Raw genomic sequence first — 25227 nt, forward strand, 5'->3', positions numbered from 1 at the left:
CACTAATTGCTCCTGCAGAGCCTTCAGGCTGGTTCCTACTGATAGTCACCAAGGGAGGAGAGAGCAACAGTGGGAAGAAACTATTTTTAAAGTCACCTTCACAGTTACAGAGGCACAGTGTAAAATGAGAAAGACGTGAAAATACTGTAAAACGGCCTCGCCGCGCAGGTTTTCACACATTAACCACCTTTGTACTGGCTCTTCTACAGGACTGAGGCTACAGAGCGCGTCTGAATCAGCCCTCTCGCCTGTTTCTCTTCCGGCAAAGAGCAGCCCACCAACGGCCTTCTCTCCGCAAAGCCCTCCCGCCTCCCCTACCGGTGGAACACCCAGCAGCTCGGTCCTCCCAGATACAGCATCGGCCCGGACATCTCCATCCGCCAAGAACGTCTCCACAGAGCCCAGAGAAGAGGAACCCACCAGCCCAGCCTCCAACTGGGAGGGCACAGACACAGCCGCCTCACCAACAAGCGGTGGGGTCCACTTAACACCCACGCTCGAGGAACACACTTCAGACACTCCCGAGGCCGGGGTGGAAGCTACAGGGTCGCAGCCCCCCGTTGAGTCTCCCGCACTCACCTCCCCTCAAGCGCCAGCCTCATCACCTTCACCCCCATCAACCTCACCACCAGAGGAGGTTCCCTCTGCCCCTGTGAGCACCAACCGTAACTCCGCTGAGGCCAGCACCAAGCCCACAGGAGCTCTAACCACATCAGAGCCCCCAGCGGAGGAGCACATCTCTGGCCACGTAGCCACTTCACATGCCCCCGCCGAGCCAGTGCCCACCGAGACCACGGCCCAAGCAACTGTGCCCCCCAGAGTGACCTGTATGCTGATAGACACGGAGACCACCACTGCCCCCCCCGGGGTGATCATGCAGGAAGTGGAGCATGCGCTAAGTTCAGGTGAGTCTCTGGCTAGAACACGTGGCCTTGATGACACTGAGATGCTAAGAATGCCGTTCAGTTGACCAAACACAACGGATTAAGTTTGAATGTTGGAGTGCAACACCTAGCTGAATTATAATTCCTAAGAATTTCCACAAGTGCAAACTTCACTTTTAGTCTCGTAATGATTTCCCCATGATAGTTCATTAATTGTGGCCAATCTTTATAATTTGTCTTCACGTACGTCTTCATCTATGTAAACCAATGAGACTGGTTAAGCAAAGGCTTTGGGTTGAGCTTCCTAGGTTTCAGTTCTGGCTCCTGACCTTGGGCAAATTACTTCATCAGGGTGCCCTTATTTTTCCTCATCTGTAAAATAGGGATAAAGAAAGCTGTATCCTACATGGTTCTTGTGGAGATGAAATGAAATGACATATAAAGTGCCTAGAATAGTTCCCGGCAGAGAGTAAGTACTCAGGAAATATCAGTTGTTATTATGATTTTGCTCGATGTATTAATGCAGTGTTTACCTCATGGAAACAGTCAAAGAAAGTAGGGCGGGGGGGGGGTGGAGAGAATGTGCTTATTCTTCAGAGTCACTGATATATTTCATGGGAAAGACAACAACTTTTGTGGAATGTCACGTTTGTTTTTATTCTCCCAGCAGCCCTGTAAAGTTAGTATTATTTTTATCTTGATTTTACAGTCTTGGAAATTATGATAGAGAGAGATTTAGGGTCTTTTCTGAGGTCACATGCCTCTGACATTGAGGTGAAGTCTGGAAACTTCAGGGCATTGGGCAGGAAAAGGCCTTAGTAGGAACATTTGGCCTCTTGATTAAGAAACAGTGAGGTGAGAGCAGCCAGCAGATGAAGGGGAAAATGGAGCGTTAGGCCCTCGCCTGAGTCATCTTGCCAGGGGCCACGGACTCAGAGGGGAGTATTTGGGACTGAGCCACACAGCACCAGCTGGGGTCAAAGAAATGGCTGTGACCGAGGAGAAATTAACATCTTTTAACAAATAACTGATAAACAACCATTACGAATGGAAACTCTGGTACACAGTGGAGGTGGGGAGAAACAGAGCTCAGATTAACAAGACATAACTCCTCATGGAAGAGCTCACAGTTTACTAAGGGACAAGGTTCCAAAGAATTGCAAATTCTTATTTCAAAGGCCCAGTATCAGTGAGAGTCCCAACAAGAGAGAGAGATGCAATCAAACTGGGCTAAAGGAATGAATTACAAAGGTACAGCTGGTGGTGTATAAGAAAACCACAGGGCATCATAATTGCAGAGCTGTCATGAGTCAGACCTAGGAGGAGAGAATAGTAACCAGAACCCAGAAGGAGGGTCTCGTAGAATAGACCACCCTGGGAGGAGTCGGGACTCTTGGGGGAGGGGCACAACTAACTCAAGGTTAACCTCTGGGAGTGAAGGGAATCTATACTCTGCCCTCCCTCTCCCCCCCTACTCTGATATGCAGCCAGAAGCCAAGGACAAGGAAGCCCATTGTGGTGCATACTGTTCAGCCTCCTGGAGGGCAAGTCAGAGAGCAAAGTGGAGAAAGGTGGAGAGTGGATCTGCAGAGGCAAAAGGAGGGAATCCGGCACTCGCAGTCCAAGCATAGCTTCCTCTGCGTAGCCCCGTCCCCATTAGCGCCCTGTTTGTACCTCCGGCCAGTACTCAGCACGCTGTGTTTAGATGTGTGCTTTCTGTCTTTACTTTCTGCCACATCCCCACTTTCTGTCTGATACTTTCCATGCTGCCAGCATGCAGGGAATATCTCAAGAATGGACTCGGTACCTGGAGGAGAGTGGGTGTTGACTTCGGGTCCTCAGGTCTGTCCCTAACAAAGGTGCCATCCAAGAACAGGCTTGAGGCAGTGGCCCCATCTCTTCCCTTTCCTCGTTCAGACCTCACCCACCACCTGCACTACTTTCTCAGTCTTCTAACTGGTTTCCCTTCCTCCACCCTCTGCCCCCTCCAGGATACCGTAGACATGGTGGATCAATATACTGAACGCAAATTCTGAGCTTGGCATGCAAGAGACTCCCTAATGTGGCGTAACCTACTACTTTTTCCAAGTCCCTCAGTTTCATGGGCTAGATTATCCAAGACAGCCCTGTTCCACTGTTCTGGCTTGTGTTTTCGACCATGTGTCTTGATTTCCTCAACTCAAAGCCAGCAGGGCTAAGAGACACAAAATTAGTGACAGAGCTGGGTCATGGACCAGAACTTTATAGTTCTAGGGAATATGGCCCCCAGTAAGAACTCCAGGGTAAATGAATGAAGGAAAGATTGATTGACTTGAGAGGAAGGTGTGACAGGTCAGAGGGAGATCACTGAACATGGCCAGTGTACATTTCATAGACCCAAGGGGATTCATCCCTTATGATCTATTAAATCGAAGAATATTTATTGTGCAGCCACCAGGACCTGGTGCTTGATGCAAAGAAGTATTAATAAGCGTAAGACCTGTCCTCTGAGATGTTACAGTTTGAGTAAAAAGAAAGGACACAAGTAACTCTTAACACCACTCGGTTTCTGATCTGAGAATGAACCAGGGTGGGTAGGAGGATCTTTGAGCAGATGTGATACAAGCGATTCATTTCAAGGGTGAAGAAACTGCGTCCCAGAAGTTTGGAGTGACTCACCCAAGGTTACACCGCCCAGTGGTAAAGCTGGGCCCAGAGCCCAAATCCTTTAAACCACCACTGGGTCTTCTTTAAGCTCCAGCATCGCCGCACTGCTCCACCATCAGCCCAGCAGACTAGGCAGTACCCTGTGACACTGTGCTCACAGGTGACTATCTGCAGATGTTTTTGTTTTAGAGACTCTTGTGCTGCCTTCATAGTGGCAGTAATCATACTGCACTTTTGTTGAGCATGTTGTCTTCTTCTGTATGAGTTCACATAGCATATTTCTATAATCCAAGGACTTGTCCATTCAACAAGTATCCAGACATAGTCACCAATAAATAATTCAAAAACAAGGTAAATGTTATGGGAGTTAGATTTGACTGGCGGGATTAGGGAAGGTTTCATGATAGAGGGAGCACATGAACTGAGTTGTAGGAGATGAAGGGAATTGCAGCCCGAGGAGAAGACAGGGCAGGGGAGATTCAGGCACCTGTGTGCTGCACATACCTGGGTGCAGAATCCAGCCGGCAGTTGCAAGCACGGAAATTGCTCTGGTCGGGGTATCTGGTACCCTCCACACTGCCAGCTCTGAGGGTTAATTCTTAGTCCTGGCATACCCGACCTAGCAGCAGCATTTGACACGGATGGTCACTGCCCTCATTTTGAAGCACTGTTTCCACTTGACCTCCAGGACAGTCTCTCTTGGTTCGTCACACTGCTCCTTCTCCGTGTCTGTCACCTTACTTCACCCCCTCACCTTCCTACACTGGAGCACCCCAGGGCCAACACTGTCTTCCTCTCCCCCAGCTCTCCACACGCACGCTCTCCTCTTCTCCCCACAGTCACTCCTGAGATGACCTCATCACATCTCGTGACTTAAACCAAACGTAAAATAGATAGCTGGGAAGCAGCCGCATAGCACAGGGAGATCAGCTCGGTGCTTTGTGACAACCTAGAGGGGTGGGATAGTGAGGGTGGGAGGGAGGGCGACGCAAGAGGGAAGAGATATGGGAACATATGTATAACTGATTCACTTTGTTATAAAGCAGAAACTAACACACCATTTCAAAGCAGTTATACTCCAATAAAGATGTAAAAAAAATACAAAATAAATTTAAAAAAAAATGCCATCCACATGCTGATAGCCCGGAGATGTAAAATTCTGTCCCTGTTTTGTTTCATTGAACTAAAGACATGTCGACACCCAGCTGTCAGCTAACTCATGGTCTCCACTTGGGTGGCTCTTAGGCATTTCAGATGTCATACGGATCAGATGAATTACTGATTTCCTCACCCCTCCATCCAGTCCTCCCTCAGAAACTGTGGGATAATCCTAGACTTCTTTCATTCTCTCACATACGCTGCATCTGGTCCCTCAGAACCCAGTTTCCTCTCACCCCTCGGTCCTCTCTCACATGTGGGACTTTAATACCCCTGTAACTGATCTCACTACTCACCACACCCTTGCCGGAGCGACCCTTTTCAAAACCCGGGACAGATCCTGTCCCTCCTCAGCTCTAACACTCCATTCGCTTGCCCTTCTGAATCAGAGTAAGAGCTGAAGTCTGTGTCATGCCTGCGGTGCTCAGCACACTCGGAACCCGCCCTGCCTCAATGCTCTCACCTGCTTCCACTTTCACCAGCAAACACACTGCAATCTTACGGCTTCTTGAACAGACCGCAGACACTCTTGCCCCAGGGCCTTTGCACTTACCATTCCCTCTGCCTGAAACATTTTCCTGCTGGGTCTTCAGTGGCTCGCTCCTTGTCATCAGGAAGGACTTTGTGCAGCTGTCATCTCCTCAGGAGCCTTTCCTCATACCCCTCTCTGAAACAGTAATCGCATCGCCATGGATCCCTTCATCCTGCTTTACTTTCCTTTTAATCACTTACCACTTGCTGACATCATCTCATTTATTTGGTGAGTAGGTGTCTGCTTTCTGCCACTAGACTGTCAGCTCCATGAAAGCAAGGACGTTGCTCACAAACGGGAGGATGTAGGTTACATCCCCAACCCCTGAGACAGAGCCTGACACATGGTAGACTTGAAATGACACTTGTTGGATAAATGTATGAAAGAGGCAATCAGCCAGTACCAGGGAAGCTATTTAATCTCTCTGAGCCTTGGTCTTCTCACCAATAAAATGGGATAAGGGTAGTCTCCAAATGATGGGGTTATTAAAAAGTTTAATTGAGATAAGAAACTAAATACCCCTGTAACTGATCTCACTACTCACCACACCCTCACCAGAGAGACCTGGCGAGGGTCTATGTACAGCATAGTGACTGTTGAGCTATGACTCTGTTGATGTCTGTGCTTGTTATTTTGCTATTATTTACCACCATCAGCAGCATCATCATTATTGTTATTATTTTGCTATTGTGATTGCTATTGTTACTGTGTTTATCATAATGAAGTCTGCCCGTCATCTTCAACGAACTCTTACTGAGCTCGTGAGTCAGGCATCTGGCTAGACAGTGAAGATTTGGCCATGAATGAGACAGTCGCCACCCTTGTGGAGTTTACAGTGTCGCGTGTACCCAGCATGGCAAGTAGCCTGTGGATCCCAGGATGGAGTGTGGAGGAAGATATTGCAGAAGAAGCCGGAAGGAAGATTTCAGGACAAGTGTTAGAGGACCCTGAGTAACAGGATGAGGCAACTTACTTTACTTGACAAGCCATTGATAGTCACCAAAGGCTTTTGATCAGAGGCAGAACGTGTTCAGAATTATACTTAAGAGTATTCAACTGGCAGGAATCCATGTACGTAAACTGTAGGGAGTTCAGGACTGGTAACACGTAGACCGGTTTATACCTGGTTTCCGGTTGGCCGTTGTCACTGACAGACCATGTCATTTAGCTACTCTGACTTTAAGCTCTCTTCATTATAAACTGAACACAAGAGAGACAATCTTCCAGGGGTTTTGTTGTTGTTGTTGTTGGCTTATCATACCACAAAAATTGTTTATTAGAATTATCCAAGGCAGAAGGAATGAGATTCACGTTCATATGGGGCTTACTGAGAATATACGTGTTCTAAGAACTGGGCTCGTGACTGGCACAGGTAGCCCTCCATCTAATCTCCAGAACATTCCAGTGAGGTGAGCTGGATGGTGTATCTCTGCTGTAGGTGACAAAACAGGCACAGAGAGGTTTAGTGACTTAAGTCCTCGCTTGAGTGACCAGGCTAGGATTCAAATTCAGTTCTCCTGAGTGACCCGAAGGCACGTCTTCCTTCCACTGAACCCATCCTAGCTGAATTCGTAGGAATGAAAAGTTGGGAAGGACCTATGGCCTCCAGACCTGCTGTGGACATGAGCCACATGGGATGTTGTCAAACTCCCAGGGCTGCCAGCTGGGCCTGAGGGGTGGAGCTTCCCGATGGGAGGAGAAGCAGGTGGTAGCCGCAGCCATCCGAAAGCGGCTGTGCAGAAGAAACGGGTTTTCATTTTTGTTTTTCAGTTTTTGTTTTGCTTTTAAAGGAAAAGAGAGAGAGATGTGATGTGTTAAATAAGGATCGTCTGGGTTATTAAATCAGCGCTCTTCAAGGGTGGAAGCCGTGACTACAGTATGTTTGCGACATCCTGAACTGCACTGAACGGTGCCGTGTGAACGCTTAAGGGATAAACTGATACTGCACACCAAGTGATACTCGAATCGTCCCCGATTCCTACATATGCGAACTTTAAAATTGTAGTCACTCGGCTTGTTGCAGACTGGGTATTCTCTTTTGTCTATAAAATCCAAGTGGCCCCTGGTCTTATGCTGTCCTGTGCTTTCCATTACAAAGAGAAGGACTCTTAATTGTGAAAATGGGTGAAGGCCTTTGAACTTTAATTTGCTAGTCTGACTCCAGATTTATTCAGGACAAACTGTGCTAATAAATACCCTGAAAGGAATGACACCAGGTAGGCACAGATATCTAATCCTCTCTGCATCCGTACCTGCAAGGGACTTTCAGCTGTCAAAACACCTCCTTATTCCAGACCAACTCTTAGGATAAATATAGATTTGAAAAATGAATTAACTCCTAGAAAAGGGGGAAGAATCATTTTTAAAGTATACGTAGAAAGATTTTAGGAGTAAAAATATATATATGTATTGTAAGTAATACAATAGTAAGTTAATGACCATTATATTTCGATGATCTATTCAAAATATATTAAAGGGGGGAATGAGGATTTAACAAAAAAAGTAAAAGAGCGTTAAACATTTATTGATCAGATTCTTCCAGATGGCCCAAAATATATCAGAAAGCAATAATCCTAAAAAATATTGTATCTATCCTAGACTCAGTTTTACAAATATTAAATCATGACATGCCCAGGCCTGACCTCTAACAGTGAATGGTACCAACATCTTTTAGTCCAATCCTCCTTCCTTCTCTGTGTTCTTTCCATCACCGAGAACTGTTGGTTTGAACTCTTAGTAGGTCCCAAATTCACCCACTTCTCTTCACTCTCATTCTCATGTCAAAGCTCCCATAATCCCACCACATCTCTCTTTTCCCATCACGCTGGCTCCTATCTTTGGTCCACGTGGACTGCAAGGCTGACAAGAGTATGGATTATAAATCCTCCCTCACATTTTTTCTTTTGTGCCCAATTCTTTAAACTTAAGCTAAACCTCTAAGCTTGCTTACAGCAAGTAAAACTCCCATAAGGAGCTCCAACTGTCAGATAATATTTCAGGTAAAAAAAATATTCTAAATTCTTGTCTCTACTACTTTTATTTCTCCTTTGGTTTACTTTTACTGCCTAAATCTTAATCTGGTTTTAAAATATTTCCAAAATATCCTTTGAAAAATATATGGCAAGGTAATAAAATCAGCTAGTTACCATTGGTATTGTTATCTAGTAGCAATGCAACTCCATCACATACTTTGTCTCACCTTTCATTACATTTAGAGACTTTGTCTCCACGGAACACTTTCTTTTTTCTGCTTCAGATATTTTCACTAGTCACATATGACTAAAGTGATTTTGGAAATACTTCACTGAGAAAGTGGAATTTAGCTTGTAAGCACAGCTGCTGATATCCTAAATGAATCTATGGCTTGTTGGCTCACTGGGAAAACTGGTTGGAATATTCCCGATTCCATATCCAGACTGAACTTACTGTAATCTTCTGACTCAGAAGAGCATGTCTTTTTGTTCAAAATAATAACGGGAAAGTGAGAACAGATCAGCACTAACCCATTGTCTTCCTCAGAAAAGGTTCTAGAACTCCCCCCCTGAAGTGGGTTGAGTCAGGAGTATTGCATGAGGAGAACACATAATGGATACTAAGTTGATATTGTCCTCGGTATGCCTTGTTCTCTGGTCCTGGGAAAGAAAAATATCGGCCAGTAAGAGACAGAGTTTTATTTAACAGTATCTTGCGCTTTTATCATCAGACCCACAGGCCTCTTCAGGGATAGAACACGGGCTCAAAATTTAAGGTGAACTTAGGTTAAAGTCATAAAATCTCAAAGTCCATGAAGTGGGCCATCAAAAACACTTTGCCGTATTTCTGTTTGGTGAAATTATGGCGTCATTTCAAAGCCAGGCTCTAGGAGGGTAAGCATGTTACTTGTAGTACGAACTTCGGCATCAGACTGCCTGGTTCAGATCTCACCAATGCCATTTACTAGGTGGATGACCTGGCAAGTTTATTCATCGCTGAGTGTCACATTTTCCTCATCTGTAAAATGAGGGTAATAATCGTACTATAATTGCCTTATAGGATTCTTTCTAGAATTAAATGAGACCAAGTCTATAAAGAGTCCCTTACATAGCACTAAATAAACGTTGGCTGCTCTTATTACAGTTGGGTCCCTAATTCTCAGTGTGGTTACCAGCAAGAGTTTGACTCTTCTAGACTTTGTGTTTTGTTAACTTGAAAAAATAAAGTGTTTGTGACAACACTTCAAGACTCCCAAGAGGATTATTACTGTAAAGATTAGGTAATCAAGACCCATTTTAGCACCTGCCTATAACACAATACAGAAAAGGATAATCCAAAAAGTGTGAAAGAGAAAAGTAACTATGTTCACATTGGAAATAGTAGCACTTTCGTGAAACTTGGAAAATCCAAAGATAAGCGTTGAAGAGTGCATACAACTAGAGATTTCTAGCTGGGAGAAAATAAATCATGGAGGAGGGAGGATACAAAAGCTGAGCTTACGGGATTTTGCCGAGGCTCCACTTGCACCTGAGGGTGGGGGATTAAGACCTGGAGGTTGCCTTCTTCCCCTAACTGGCATCAAAGTTTGGAAATTATTTTCTTTCTAAAGTTTTTAACTCTAAAACCTTGGGATCCTGAGTCTGGGAGAAATTCAAGCTTGGTAAATAAAATACAGTCTCCAAAAGCAGGTTCCTACCTTGCCTAGGTGATTAATTACATGGAGGCAAAGCTAAATTAACTAATGATTCTGCAGAAATCCCCAAGTCCTTGGGCTGCAGGAATTATAGTGTCGCTGCCCTTTGTCAAGATGTTGAGACAGGTGACCTGAAACTGACTCTCTGCTCCCCAGCGAGAGTCATTTTTCCATGATAAAAAATGATAAACTTGCACACTGCAAGTTTATCATTGCAAACAGGGTTAGGACTCTGTCTTGGGCCCTAAGAAGTTCCTCCCTTCCTTCTTGCCGTGTCCTTGGAACCAAGAAAATGGCAGCATGGAAGGCCTTACGTGCCAAGGCTGATGAGCCTCAAAGGGGTCTGAGCCTTCACCTGCAGGCTAGATGAGTCTCAAAAAGGGCATATACCAATTTTTCTGGTTTATTTTCCCCTTCAGTATTGTTTTATCTGTGGTCATGTCTCATTTTCATCACTGGAATACTGAAGACATAGAGGAAATACTAAAGAGAACAACCAAAAAACCTTCTTTTTCTGTCTTCATGCAGGTAAATGGCACCTGCGATACATGATTCTCCCCTCTCTATGGGGAATTTGCAAAGGGATGACTTCAGAGTTGAGATCCCCAACTTGGCCCCTTAAGTTGAAAGTCAGAGGCTACAAAAGGCTGACTTCTCAGCCTACACATACCTCCTCCTTCCCACTGCCACACAGCTAGTTGTCCCCAACTGGAAAAACCCCAGGTTTTCAGGGTTTCCAGTATCTTTTTTTTTTTTTTTTTTTTTTTTTTTGCGGTACATGGGCCTCTCACTGTTGTGGCCTCTCCCGTTGCAGAGCACAGGTTCCAGACGCGCAGGCTCAGCGGCCATGGCTCACGGGCCCAGCCGCTCCGCGGCATGTGGGATCTTCCCGGCCCAGGGCACGAACTCGCGTCCCCTGCATCGGCAGGCGGACTCTCAACCACTGCGCCACCAGGGAAGCCCTCCAGTATCTTTTTGATACTCTCAAGGCTAATTGCATTAAAGATACTCCGATAGCAGAGAGATGTCAGGATTTCTTTCCCTCTTTCTGATTTGACTCCTGAATAGAAATATCTTTGTTGTTCAGTCAAAGGATTTGATGACCTAACATGATACTGCTCACCCACTCACACTATAGATCAGAATTTTCACAAGAGGAGAAGGAGACTTCTCCTCATCCAGGACAAACAGTAGAGGGGATTCTCTGATCTTTTTTTTTAATTATTCCCCAGAAATCTCTCCAACACTGTCCCTCCATCCCTCAAGAGGTCTAGGGTAGGTCTGACTCAGAGCTGAGATCCCCACTCATGTCAAGGTGTGGTTCTCTCAGCCCAGAACAGGTTATAATTCAGCCCAGGCTGAATTACATTTATTATATAAGGTAACTTTCAAAGAGTTAGGATAGGCTTATAAAGCCAGGCACTTTGACTCTGCCCTGCAGGAAAGAATGAGAAGCAGAAACTGACACGAAGCATGTTTAGGGACAATCATCAGGGCTTAGCATCATGGTCTGAGAAATACAGTCTCTGTTCATGTCTGCACTGCTACCCCAGGGGTTGTAAGTCAGGACAGCTGTCCCTTCTGTGCCACATTTCCCCTGTTTTGGCCTCCACCAAGAAGCAGTATTCATGAAGCTGCCACATTCCCTAAAGTAGTGACAGGTGTTGACACTGGCCCTGATGACCCCGACTCTCTGCCCTCCATTCTTCCTGGCCTCCTCCAGGGGATCTGAGGGCTGTGATCTACCCCCAATCCAGCATCTCACCCCGAGTTTCTTTGTGAAAATTTGGTTCGTGGGAGCAGTGTTCCCAAAAGTATGATTTAAGTCCCTACACAGGTAGTATGCAAGAGGATGAACCTTTTTCATTCTAATAAATCTATGTTTTTGTTTCAGTATGAATTTGAAAAAAAACTAAAATAACACATCAAACTCATGATTTCATAGCTATCATTGCTTAGGGTGTGGCTATATGTAGTCAGTATCTAAAGAAAAATAATTTAATTTAAAGACAGATATTAGAACTTCCCTGGTGGCACAGTGGTTGAGAGTCCGCCTGCCGACGCAGGGGACACGGGTTTGTGCCCTGGTCCAGGAAGATCCCACATGCCGCGGAGCGGCTGGGCCCGTGAGCCATGGCCGCTGAGCCTGCGCGTCCGGAGCCTGTGCTCCGCAACGGGAGAGGCCACAGCAGTGAGAGGCCCCGCGTACCACAAAAAAAAAAAAAAGACAGATATTAAGAAAATAATAGTATCAGTGATGTGGACATGGCAAAAATAATGAGAGTGGTATAGAGATGTTTGAATTTTGAAAACATTGTGGTGACATAGAAGATGGGGTCTTGTCTTTGTTTATTGCCTCAGCTATCAGTGCCTGAAGGCTTTTACTTGGGATAAGACAAAGAGGTAGAAAATTTTAAAGAAGGCAGACCTGGAATTCAAAGGTATCTAGTCCCAGCTCTGCCACTGATGGAGTCTGATCTCAACCAAATCTCTTAATTTCTATGTTATCATCTGTAAAATGAAGGAGTTAGAGGCAATGAACCTTCTTAATTTCCTTTCAACAGTAAAATTACATTATTCCATTGGTCATGATCAGGCTGGAAGCAAAACTTGAGCTTGAGATCCACAATCATTTCGAATACTAGGGTTGGCTCCGATCTTTTCTGGTTTCAAGTTTCTTCCCGGCTTCAGAGTTTTTATGGATAAGAGATGCCCAGAGACTGAGACCTTTGTAATGCACTTCATGATGGACAAAGCATTTTAAATACACTGTTTAATTAGTAAAAGCACTCTGAGAGGAAGCAAGCGATTCATCAAAGTTGGGCACGTAGTAAACAATAAACATCAGTTGTGTGAATGATTGAACGAATTCTCACTTTACAGGTAGAGATAGGGGCACAAATGAGGCCATAGAGGCGCAAAGGAGCAAAGCGACTTGCCCAAGACTGTTCCGCTAGTGCATGTATAAAGCCAGTCTTCACGCCAGGTCTTCCGGTCACAGAAAGTAGAGAAGCATAAGTTTGGGGAATCCAGCCTCAGAGGTTGAATCCCATTTCTGCATACTAACCAGTTGAATAGATTTTTGTTAACTGCTTTTGCTAAACTCCTAAGTGGAGATACCTACCCCGCTCTGCCTCGCTCAGTGCCTGGCACAGGGAATTGCAGTAAAGGAAGGCTGCTGAGACTTTTATGACCACGATTGTTTTTCTTAATGCTTTTATTACTGTTCTTGGCACAATACTAGAGCTGTCCCCTGAGAAATGTTGTTAAAGACTGAATTCAACCTTTAAGGAGAGTCTGTTGATAGCATACAGATGTAGGGGTCACCCCTGTTTCGGGAAGAATTCTTACTCCCCGTGGGCTCCTTTTGGTCTAGAGAGCACTGAATGAGAGGAATGCTCCCTGACGTGACGTTGATGGGAAGCTGCTGTGTGACCGTCAGCTTGTCAGGATGCTATAGGGAAAGGGGATGAGGGGCACTGTTTGCTATTCTTAGAAACCCAGCCTAGTTTACATTACAGGTGTCAAAGGAGAGCTGGGGTTGGGCGACCTAAACAGGTAGTTATAAAAAATTCCAGGTGGGAACGAGGCTTCATTTGTGTTGGGAAAGATTGTGATTGTAAGTGAAGTAAGGAAATTTTAAAACCATGGTAACCGGGAACTGTGCCGACTTGCGTGCCCCGTTTGGCATTGATTACAAACCTGGGCTCCCTGCATCCTTCAAGTACAGCTGATGTGCCTGCAGGAGAGAGAAATGAAGAAAAAAGAAACACACACTTGCTTGGGTGAATGCAAATCTTTTATTATCTCAACAGAGATTTGTGTTTCTAGTATACATTTTTAACTATATGCTACCCAAGTAGGTAAAATGCTTTTAGATAAAAGCAAAGCCAGTCCCCAAACCAGGGCTTCTGATGACAGGAAGTGGAAAAGTATAGATATTAGGGATCCTGCCCAAGGTTTGAATCCCAAGTCTGTCCACTGACCAATCCGGCAAACTAACTAGCTTTTGAGAAATAGTATAAACATGAAGTAAAAGATTCCAATTGTGGTCATATTTGACTAATTTTAATAAAGTTTACCTCTGCCACTGTGTGAAGAAATGATTAAGCAGTACTTTAATGATTTAAAGATTTGAGGGGATGGGGCAGCAGAGAGAAGGACTAACACGGAGACAAGCTTGGATTGTGCTAATTAAAAACAGTTCTGTATTGGGCTTCCCTGGTGGCGCAGTGGTCGAGAGTCCGCCTGCCGATGCAGGGGACACAGGTTCGTGCCCCGGTCCGGGAAGATCCCACATGCCGCGGAGCGGCTGGGCCCGTGAGCCATGGCCGCTGAGCCTGCGCATCCGGAGCCTGTGCTCCGCAACGGGAGAGGCCACAACAGTGAGAGGCCCGCGTACCGCAAAAAAAAAAAAAAAAAAAAAAAAAAAAAATTTATGTATCATATTTGCATGCAAGCTGTATGCCTTATAAAGGAGTTTTAATTTTGCATCATAACTACTTATAAAGTTCAATTTAACAAATAGCTACACTTTCAGAAGAATTAGTTATTTTTTTTTCTTTTTAATGTCCTTTATTCTTTAATTTCTTTTAACACCTTTACTGGAGTATAATTGCTTTACAATGGTGTGTTAGTTTTTCCAGTATAACAAAGTGAATCAGCTATACATATACATATATCCCCATATCCCCTCCCTCTTGCGTCTTCCTCCCACCCTCCCTATCCCACCCCTCTAGGTGGTCACAAAGCACCCAGCTGATCTCCCTGTGCTGTGCAGCTGCTTCCCACTAGCTATCTATTTTACGTTTGGTAGTATATATATATATATCCATGTCACTCTCTCACTTTGTCCCAGCTTACCCTTCCCCCCAACCCGTGTCCTCAAGTCCATTCTCTACATCTGTGTCTTTATTATTCCTGCCCTGTCCCTAGGTTCTTCATAACCTTTTTTTTTTTTTTAGATTCCATATACATGTGTTAGGATATGGTATTTGTTTTTCTCTTTCTGACTTACTTCACTCTGTATGACAGTCTCTAGGTCCATCCAGGTCTCTACAAATGGCCCAATTTCATTCTTTTTTATGGCTGAGTAATATTCCATTGTATATATGTACCTCCATCTAGCTGGTTCTTGCCTAAAAATTTCATTGCTCTCTGTCCAAGTTCAGCCCATCCTCTAGAGAACATCTTCATTCCCACCTCTTCCCTACTCCGGCTTTTTTTTTTTTTTTTTTTTTTTTTTGAGTACGCAGGCCTCTCACTGTTGTGGCCTCTCCCGTTGCGGAGCACAGGCTCCAGATGCGCAGGCTCAGCGGCCATGGCTCACGGGCCCAGCCGCTCCGCGGCATGTGGGATCTTCCCGGACCAGGGCACAAACTTGCGTCCCCTGCATCGGCAGGTGGACTCTCAACCACTGCGCCACCAGGGAAGTCCCGCAGACACATGCGTTCAAAGAGGAAGAATTCCTCTGAGACAGAATGTTCCTTTCCTCTTGGTGACCTTGACTGAAGAAGCCACCACGCTCTCTGAAGTGGCCACCTGCTCCTATTTTCCGTTTCTTACCTATTCTCTAGACGGGAAAGAGGAAAGAAAAGAGTAAGAACATTGAAAAGCAGTCCAGAGGTTTTGTTAAAGACTTCTCAAAATAGATCAGACACACACAAGCATACCCAGGAACTTGGTCAAAGCATTTACACGTGCATTCTAAACAAGCCTGACTGATGAATTCCCAATGAGATGTAGTTCGGAAGTCATCCACAGATAGCAGCAAGACACTCACCTTCTTTTATCATCCTGAGAACACCCCGCCGTCACCTCCCCTGTCCCCGGCTCTCTCAGAGCGATAACAACTTTTTTAAAGAGCCTAGGAAAGCTCTTTCTTTCGGAGGTCGTTCGGGTTCATCCTATCACATCCTAATATTCTCATTTGGGGATATGATTGGCAAGTATCCTGCCAAAGAGGTCAGATGAAACGTTTCTTTCATGTTTAAAATGGGGGGGAAAATCCCTCAATGAGAAGAGTCCCCAGGGGAACATTTGAGGTTTGGGAACATTGCTAAGCCCAGGAAGACAGGAGGACACCTTTAGGACAAGTAGGACAAGTGATGCGGAGGTAGTCTGGACAGGAGCAGAGTCCCTTCTAGTGTGGAGGACGTCCTGTGTCTGCGAAGGACTAGCCAAAGCGTAGTAAAGAGAGGCAGGTGTTGGGGGCAGCGGAGAGAGCCTGTAAATGATGTCATCGTTTGTTCCAGGACTGCACGGGCACAGAACAGAGTCGAAGCAGGGCAAGTGATGCCCTCCAGGGAAACCCTCTCCCTCGGGTAGTCTGACCAGGTCCAACCAGAAGCGTGGGCTTCTGGGATTTTGTGCTGGTTACTTCAAGGATATTTTCTGACTTTATTCAGACAGAGAGTCCTAAAATAACTCTCCTCCAGCTCAGTCGTCCATGGGGACTCGCAGGCACACACTGGGGCGGTTGGACCATAGCTGTTAGAGTCATAGGAGTAGATGCCGAGGTAGGACCTGGAGCAGGGGTTCCAGGACAGGTGGAGATGGACAGGTGGAGAGGCTGCTGCCTGGGGACCTTCTTAGCACAGTGACTGGTCTCAGAAACTGCCAGTTATCTTTTTTATTTTTTTTGCGAGTATTACATTTAATCATTCAATATTTTAAAAAATAATTTAAATACCCACTATGGGCTAGAGACTGTGCCCAGTGCGGAGAGTTCAGGGAGAAGGGGGATGAGATGCAAGATGAATATGATTAGAATCTGTCTGGGGAAGCTCAAAAATACAACACAGTGTTTAAGAGAAGCAGACACAAAGAGCTGAGAACACACAACAACACTACAGCTTGCCTGGGGGTGTCAGGAAAGCTTCCCAGAAGGGTTGATATTTCGTTGTCATAAAGAAAGTGTAGGAGCTGGCCAAGCTGAGAAAAGGGCCAGGGATGTCACCAGTATATTAATGATTAAACATGCAAAACCTAGGATGTAGTCCTGGGTTCACATGACAGCTTCATCATTTACCAGCTTATAAAACCTGAATCAAGTTCTTCAATCTCTCTGAGCCTTAACTTGCTCGTCCATATAATGGGAATCATTTTCATCTCATAAAGGGAATTCAATGAGGTGGGAGCTGTAAAGTTCTTGGCCCAGCACCAGACCGAAGTCACCACCCACAAGTGTAGAACAGATCATTCTCTAGCCTGTTCTGTTTTTTTGTTCTGAGCTGTTATGAAAGTGGGGAAATGGCCCCCTGAGAAACGCCGTCAGAGAGACCCAGACTTCAGGGAGGCTTCGGCTCGTGGCTCTCTGGTCAGGCAGAACGTGTTGGCACGGTGGAATATTCTAGCATCTCGGCTTAGAAAATACATACATTTCCTCCGGTTCTCTCTTAATTTCTTCTGGTTCCAGGGCTTCACAGCGTGAATCACACCCAGTCCGAAACTCACACGTGCCAACAGGGAAGATGAGGAAGACAGAAATGCCAGCCACCTCCCCATCCCCCATCCCCAGGGCACTGCCCACCCAGTGTACACACCTTCCTCATAGGGTAGCGCTTCCCTGCCGTAGCCACACCTTCCTCATCTTTCCTCTCCCTGCCCTGCCTCGAAAGACGAAGTACGAGAAAGGGAATTCCAGTTTACTTTATTTTTTATTTCCTTATAAATGGTATTTTAATTTCTGCTATTATAGTAATAACCCATCCTATGACTGACACAAAATGCAGTCATTAATTAATACATTTTTTGAGTTGACTGAATGCTAATGAAAATACAGATAAAAGCAATACCCTGTTGTATTTTTTTTTCTTTTTAACATCTTTATCGGAGTATAATTGCTTTACAATGGTGTGTTAGTTTCTGCTTTATAACAAAGTGAATCAGTTATACATATACATATGTTCCCATATCTCTTCCCTCTTGCGTTTCCCTCCCTCCCACCCTCCTTATCCCAGAGAAAAACAAATACTGTATGCTAACACATATATATGGAATCTAAGGGTGAAAAAAAGGTCATGAAGTATCCAGTTTACTTTAAACAGAACTCCGGGGGAAATGGCATTTGTTTTCACAAGGAGGAAATCAGGCCTTTTGGGTTCCCGCATAAAGTCCTGCTACCCTCGGCTACTGTCAGCTCAGCAAACCCCTCAGATGCTCAAACCGCGATGCCCTGAGGCGTGGAACTTCCCAGCATGAACTTCCGGGCTGCTTCGGAGGGGGGCAGCTGCAGCTGCCGTGGAGGTGAAAGCGAGCTTAGGACACAAGCCCTCCCAGGCTGGGGGCTGATGAAGCCCTTCTAGTTCCAGAAGACCCTTGCCCCCATGGTGGCACCCTCTGAGAAGAGCTGGTGGGTGGCAGAATAGTTAAGGAGGTGGCCCGAATATTTAAGTACCATCTATTTCACCTCACACGTTTTGGCCTCCTTTGGGGCAATATGAACCCTCAGAAACGCCCCTTCGCTCAGCTGCCCTCAAGGGCCCATGGGGGGAATCACCTGCTAATTCCATCTCTTGTTGCCTGGCTGTCCTTTGTGAACAAGAAGGGTGGCCTTGAAGAGCCCTGTTTGAAGACTGGTCTACACCGAGAGCCAGACAGCCCTCAGTCACATGGAGAGGAAGCGGTCATTCTACTACTTTCTGTTTCAAAAAAAAAAACAGCACTTGAGTTGGGGAACTGCCTGTTTTATCTTCAGTAGAGGTGGTATTTAAATATATCCAGTAAACCGCAGAGTTGGAGGAGATCCAACTGCCTAGAGTTAGGGAAGAAACTTTGAAGGACAAACCTATGATTTCCTCAATTAAATGTATCCTGGGGCAAGAAAGAAGGGTCTTATAGAGAAATCAACTATATTCTTTCTCTCCTCCCATTTTTTTGAAAGGAGGAAATTAAATTTAAAGGTCAGTTTTCAAAGCTCCTAATTGCAATCAGTGTACCTTTTTGAATCTTGAAATACCCCCATCACCTTACCTTGCCGTAATAATCCTCATTTCACAAGCTCTTAAAAGAGCTGTTAAGAGGCTTCAGTGAACTTTGAATTGTTCTAATTTCAGCGCAGTTTGGAGGCTGAGAAGCTGAGTGCAGGGTAGAGGTTATCCGTAAGGGGACTGACCTCAAACTTTCTCTACTTGATCCAGTCTTCATATTTGAGTGTTCGGTGCCATAATTCTACCTTGACAATAGTAAAAAGGAAAGAGAACGGTACTGATAATTATACCAATCTGGCCCTAAAGGACTCTAGGAGCAAAGAGATGGGCGTGTGAGTGTCCAGAAGTGTGGAAGCTCTAAAATGGTACATTATGGTCGGTCTGTGTAGACACATCAAGTTCTGGTCTTAGTCTCAATGTTAGCAGTACCTCCTTGGCCTTTTAGAAATTATAACCAGCGGGGGCATGCATGTCTCCTGTAGCCTTCTTTCACCCAAACCTTTGCGGGAGTTACCAAAGAGTTAATGAGTAGACTCATTTGCTTCTTAGCTCTGCTCTAATTCCTTTGGTGGAAGGGCTAATGAGAAGAACAATATACAAAAGCCATTCATAAGACAGGGGGGAAAAAATAGAAGGAGAAGTGGCAGAATCATCCACAAATAGTAAATCTCCAAAAATGTGGGACAGATCCATCACCTTTGCGATGTAGTTCATGAAAGATGGGCACTGGTCCAGGAAGGTATATCTGGATAGGACTTTAGCTTGGTGCACAGGGCACCTCATTTAATTTTCTTCAAATTATGTGGGCAGGTAGAACAGCTCTTCTTTTCTCTGTCACAGCAGGTGAGTGGTGGATGGGTCCACAGGGTTAAGTAATTAGCCCATAGTCAGACAGCTAATGATAGAAGCACACTTGAATCCGCATATTCAGACTCCAGATCTGATGCTCTTTCCAATGTGTTTAAGAGTCCCATTCATTTGTTGAAGTAAAAAATAATTTCTCAGTGGCCTGAACGAGTAAATGGGATCCCTAGTACCAACTTTAATGCCAAGAAGTCACTTTAACAATGAGGAGACAAAAGCCCAATTGATTCTTGGTATTTCTGAGGTGAAATAAAACTGAAATATATACATTATTAGCCACCAACTCACACAAAAGGAGCATTGTGCCCCAAAGTAGTAATCTCTGGAAGCAGTATGGTTATTCTTACAAGGCTATGTGCTCAAAGGGTTTTTTGTTTTTTGTTTTTTAACTGCCCATTAATAGTTGCCTTTGGAAACAGATTTTAAACTACACAATCAAACCTTCATGTTACTTTATAATTGTACCTGGTTATTTCTACAAACAAAACATAGCGTTACCTACCAGACTTGAGCTTATTTTATACACCAAACTTGACTTTATCCTCTACAAAATCAGATTCACCTTTCAGGGCTGAAAACTGGACACATGACCCAAAGAGGTGTTCTTTTAAAATGCTTTGATTTGATGGCATCATTAAAATTAGTGCATCTCCTACCAAGATGACCCTTTTGAAGTGGACACTACTGACATAGCGCTGTGGTTCTGTTTTATCAAAAAATCAACAGCATTATTTTGTCATGACCCTTGACTAAGCATCCTAGGTCTTCCAATATTTTGCAAATGCTAGAAAAACAAGCTAAAGCACGTGAAAGAAGAAAATAGTACTTCAGGAGATTTTAAATCCACTACCCCTGCAGACGGCAGCAGCAGCAGCAACAGATCGGTGGCATTCTTAAAAAAATGATCAAATATTACTGTGAACTGTTTTCTGAACTCAGGGCCAGCCAAAAGGTCTTCATAAATATTGGCCATTTACCGAACTTAGCCTAGCCTGAGAAGCATTTTGATAACAGAGTTAAGCTCCTGGGTTTCGCATTGCAGAATGATCTGGAATGGACACCCTTCCTTCATCTTCTTTCTGTGCCTCTTCTCCTTCCCAGGCAGCATCGCCGCCATTACGGTGACAGTCATTGCTGTGGTGTTGCTGGTGTTCGGAGTTGCAGCCTATCTAAAGATCAGGTAAGACACCACCCTCCTCTTCTTTATAAAGAATGGAATTCCTTTTTATCAGGCTCTGGGCTGTGAGCTGTTTTGCTGAGTTCTGGTTTCTTCATAAGTATCTCAGCTCTCAGAAATCTTGGCAGGGAAGTGAAAATGGCCAGCATACTGCACCCTGGACAGGAATAGATGGGGCAGTATCTGAAAGTTGGCAAAGCAGAAGAAATCATCCGGACTATACAGCGTGATGATGTAATGGAAGGAGAATGAACCTGGAGCGAGGGGACTGGGGCCTTGGCCCTCTGCCCTTAACTCACATCATCACCCTGAGAAAGCCACATGCCTCCTGAACCTCACTTTGTCTCACCTGTGAAATGGGCGAGATAGGCAGGCTCAATGGTTCCAAAGCACTGATGTTCTGAACACTGATGTGGGAGTGTGTACCCAGCCTGGAAGGCGGTTCTCACCGCTTCTAAAGCAAAATGTTGAAACTACAAGGAAAGCGTAGTGTTTTCTACAAAATTGGGTCTTTTCCCCCCGAGATTATATCCTTATAGTTTGGGTTTTTAAATATCCTTTCTCTTATGAAAAGAATGTGATCACAGATGGTAGTTGAGTTTTTACTTTCTTTAGCCAAAGAGAAAGTTGCAGTACCCTGTGAGTCCTCCACTTCTGTCGTCTACCGTCTGTAAAATCAAAACTCTCAAAAACCACGTTACTCACACTGAGTGTCCTATCAGCTGTAAAATGCCAAAAGGCAAGTGGCTGTCTGGTTCCCCAGCCTGCCCAGTGCCTATAACAGGGACAGGAGGACGCATGCCACCGTGATGAGCACAACTGGTCCCTGACCCCCCAATGCGTTCTCCTCCCAACAGCCAAGCCCAACTTTGCGGAAGCTCCTTCGACCTGTCACTCCCTCCCTCAAACGCCCCCAGTGGCTTTCCCCCTGCCCTTAGAATTAAACTGACCCTCCAGCTTGGCGTGAGTTCCTTCATGGGCCCACCCTGCCACGTCTTCTTGCTCATCACACATTTCTCTCCCTGTTAACCACTGAGCTGCAGCCACACTGGCTTTCCATCCAGTTCTTAGAACACACCAGGTACTGTGTCTCTCCAGGCCCTTGGTTCTTGTTGGTCCCTCTCCCTGAAATGTTCTTCTTCTAGTTCTTCCTCATACATGGCTTCCGAGTCACATTCTCCAGGAGACTTCCCTTCCAGTTTGGTGCCTTTGTTATGTATTCTCCTAGTGCCTCAATTAGTTTCATCCTGGCTGTTTTCACTGTATGTGATTTTATTTGGTTTTTTTTATATGCTTGTTTGCTTGTCTTTTGTCTCTTTTCCCCACAAAAATGTAAACTGCCTGAGGACCCAGACTTTATTTGTGAGCACAGGGCTGGCCTAAAGAAGATGCTCGATAAATGGAATAAATGCACAACTGAACGTAAGAACACACAATCACACAGGCACAGTTGTGCACACATGCACACTCTTGACCTTTTCTCATCACAGCTGTGCTTCTCCTTCAAGAGGCGTGTCCTGGTTCCCCACGTGGAGCTCACGTATTTAGTTTCTCATCTCTACACACACATCCCCTCTGCTGCCCCCTCTCATCTCCTCCGGTCACCCCAGCCCAGACCAGCGCCCAGTGGGGAACCCTCCCCTCCCCCTTCCCTTTTATCTCCCTCTATCTTTTGTTCTACACATGAACAAAATCAACCTAATGACTGGTGTCAAGTATGAGAGTGCCTTGTAATATCACCCCTATCTAAGGTACAAAGAACAGGAAAGCCAGGTTTCAAAGAGAAATCGGAATTAAAGTGCTAGCATTACCTGTGTCTAAAAGCCTTTATGAAAGGATCCAGTGGTCTTCAAATTAAAAAAACAATCTTTCTCTTCATTAAGTCTATATTTCCTTGAGCATCAAACAGTTTTATGAATTATAGCTTACTGAATGCTACCCTTTTCCATCTGGCTTAATTACTAGTTTATCACGGTAGATACACTGTATTTTAATTATTAGTTAAATTGGCTTTTATGAACTAGTCTGGGTACCTCATTCCCACTTTGTAACAGAGTTTCTCTTTGTGTTTGGGAGATTCTGGGTGGGGCTCAAAGAAAGGAACTTACAGAGAAATTTTAGAGACATTCTGGAATCACCAGTGGTGAGTTCCAAAGGGCTGTGTTACCAAAAATGCCTCCAGAGACTATGGAACAAAATAGAAACACTTCCCTCTCGCCACACACTTGCCAGAAATGATGTTAAAATAACCTCAGGACTCTTCTTCTTGACTCCAGGCAAGAACTCAACTTCACCACCTGAAGCCTACCACTGATGATAGACAGGCAGACTAGAACGGTGACTAAGAACTCAGACTCCAGGAGCAGGGAGATCTCAGTTCCAATCTCAGCCCTACCACTTTCTAGCAGGTTCTACCATCACCTGGGCATGTAACAGAGCTTCACTATCCCTCACTTCCCTCCTCTGTAAGATGAGGACCGTAATTTTAACTACTTGGTAGCATCGTTGGAAGGATTAACGGATGCTGCTTCCCAAGTACATAGCACTGCCATCATCATCAAAGTGGTCAGCTGGAAGGAACGCCAGTGGGACAGCTGATCAATAGATAGTTACTGAGCATTAGCCATGTGCCAGGAACTCTTCTAAGCAATGGGGTCACATCAGTCATGAGACACAGTTCTGCCATCTCAGAACTTACTGGGTTTGGAAAATTTTGTTAGCATGCCATTAAAATTGGTTCTAATGAGTGCTGATTAAAATTGTATAACATTTTACTTGAAAATTTAAAACATTTTTAAATTTAAAAAAATTAAATAAAATTAAATTCTAAAATTTTAAAAATTTTAAATTAAAAAATTTTTTTAATTTAAATTTAAAAAATTAAAAAAGTTATATTTTTTCTCCAAGCATTCTCAACACTAGATAAATTCAGTGAATGATTAAACTGAACTCGTCGTTGTTTCTCTCCTGTGTAATGTAATTCCTCCCTCTTAATGTAGAAAGGCCCCCATGGCGTAAGTATAAGATTGTTATTTATCTTTGGCACTACAAACTTAAGGATGGATAAAGTGATCAGACCCCTGTTTAGAAACCCCCTAAGGAAAACCTCTTTCTGCTGCTCTGGTAATTATTTTGGAAAAATGATAACATAAGGAGGTTCATAGCTCTCACGCATCTCAAGGCTGTGCTAAAACCCCTTCAAGTGTTATTTTGCCAGATTCTTGGAAAGCCCCACTAATCATTCATCAAAAATACACTTGGCTCAATTGACAACTGTGCATGCATGTGTGTGTGTGTGTGTGTGTGTGTGTGTGTGTGTGTGTGTGTACCTAAGGTTGACTTTTGCCTTGGCTGGAAATTTCCTCCATTCCTATTGTCCCACATTTCTGAGAACAATAACATGACAGAGGTATGTTGTCTGTGGTTTTTTTAGCTCACTTGGCTGGAGCAGCAAGTGACTGAAATCACAGCCAATGAGGGAACCATTAGCTTCTGGCCTGCAACCGCGCCCTATCACCCCAGGCCCAGCCGATGTCCCGGCAAAGGCAAAAGAAGACCCGCTTGAAAGGGCAGCCTCACCACCAGAAAAAGGGCACTCTAACCTAAGCCGCTTTTGGATGCAATTTGTAAAAATGAACTGCCCAGAACCTAAGGCTCTTTTCTACTGTCCACCCCCGCACTGTAGCCAGCAACAATGTGGGGTGGAGGGAGGTACGTGGGCTTTGCAATCAGGTTCGATACTGACCCTTCTACTTACTAGTTAGGTGGCTTTGGGCAAATTTATAATCTCCCTGATCCTTCACCTGCAAAAATAGAGCGGATAACACCTATCTTTCAAGGTTGTCTTGAAGATGAAGTGGAGTAATGAATGTAGATGACCTGGAAAGACCGTATAACATGGTAAAGAATATGGACTCTAGGGCAAGTTCATTAATCACTCTGCGATCACTTTCCTTGTTTGTAAAATAGGACTAGAATACTAATACCTAACTCAGGCTTGTTATGAGGATTAAACTATGATACAGGTAAACACGCAGTTCCGGGGTTGAAGTGAGGGCCACGGAAGGGCCAACTGCTGTCCTCGTTGTAATTATCATGCGCTTCCTACTTAGGTGCTCAGTACACTGTAGCCACCAGCAGCCCCGTTCCGTAGGCGTCAGGGATTCAAAGGAGAGAGGAGAGGTGGAGGAGGAGGAAGACGGCACAGAAGCTCCGTTTTCTAATTACCTGTTGACGTGCAGACTTCCATGTTCCATCTTGGCAATTTCAATTGTGCTTTTTCTAAACGCCTAGGAAGTGGCACCCACATTATACATTCATTAATAGAAGCTATCTGTGAGAAATCTCTATTCCAGGGCAAAAGAAAGCAA

At 44.7% G+C, this 25227-nt stretch overlaps 1 protein-coding gene across 1 annotated transcript in view; it reads left to right on the top strand.

Annotated features, from left to right (window-relative positions):
• The window catches only part of PARM1 (prostate androgen-regulated mucin-like protein 1), a 100622-nt gene that overhangs the window by 64479 nt on the left and 10916 nt on the right, over positions 1-25227 (top strand). The window contains exons 2-3 of the mRNA XM_033857138.2: positions 210-905; positions 20782-20860. Coding sequence (XP_033713029.1) covers positions 210-905; positions 20782-20860 — 775 coding nt within the window. The remainder of the gene's footprint in view (positions 1-209; positions 906-20781; positions 20861-25227) is intronic.

The sequence above is a fragment of the Tursiops truncatus genome, chromosome 5 (genome assembly GCF_011762595.2).
Source record: "Tursiops truncatus isolate mTurTru1 chromosome 5, mTurTru1.mat.Y, whole genome shotgun sequence".
In the NCBI taxonomy this organism is placed as follows: Eukaryota; Metazoa; Chordata; class Mammalia; order Artiodactyla; family Delphinidae; genus Tursiops; species Tursiops truncatus.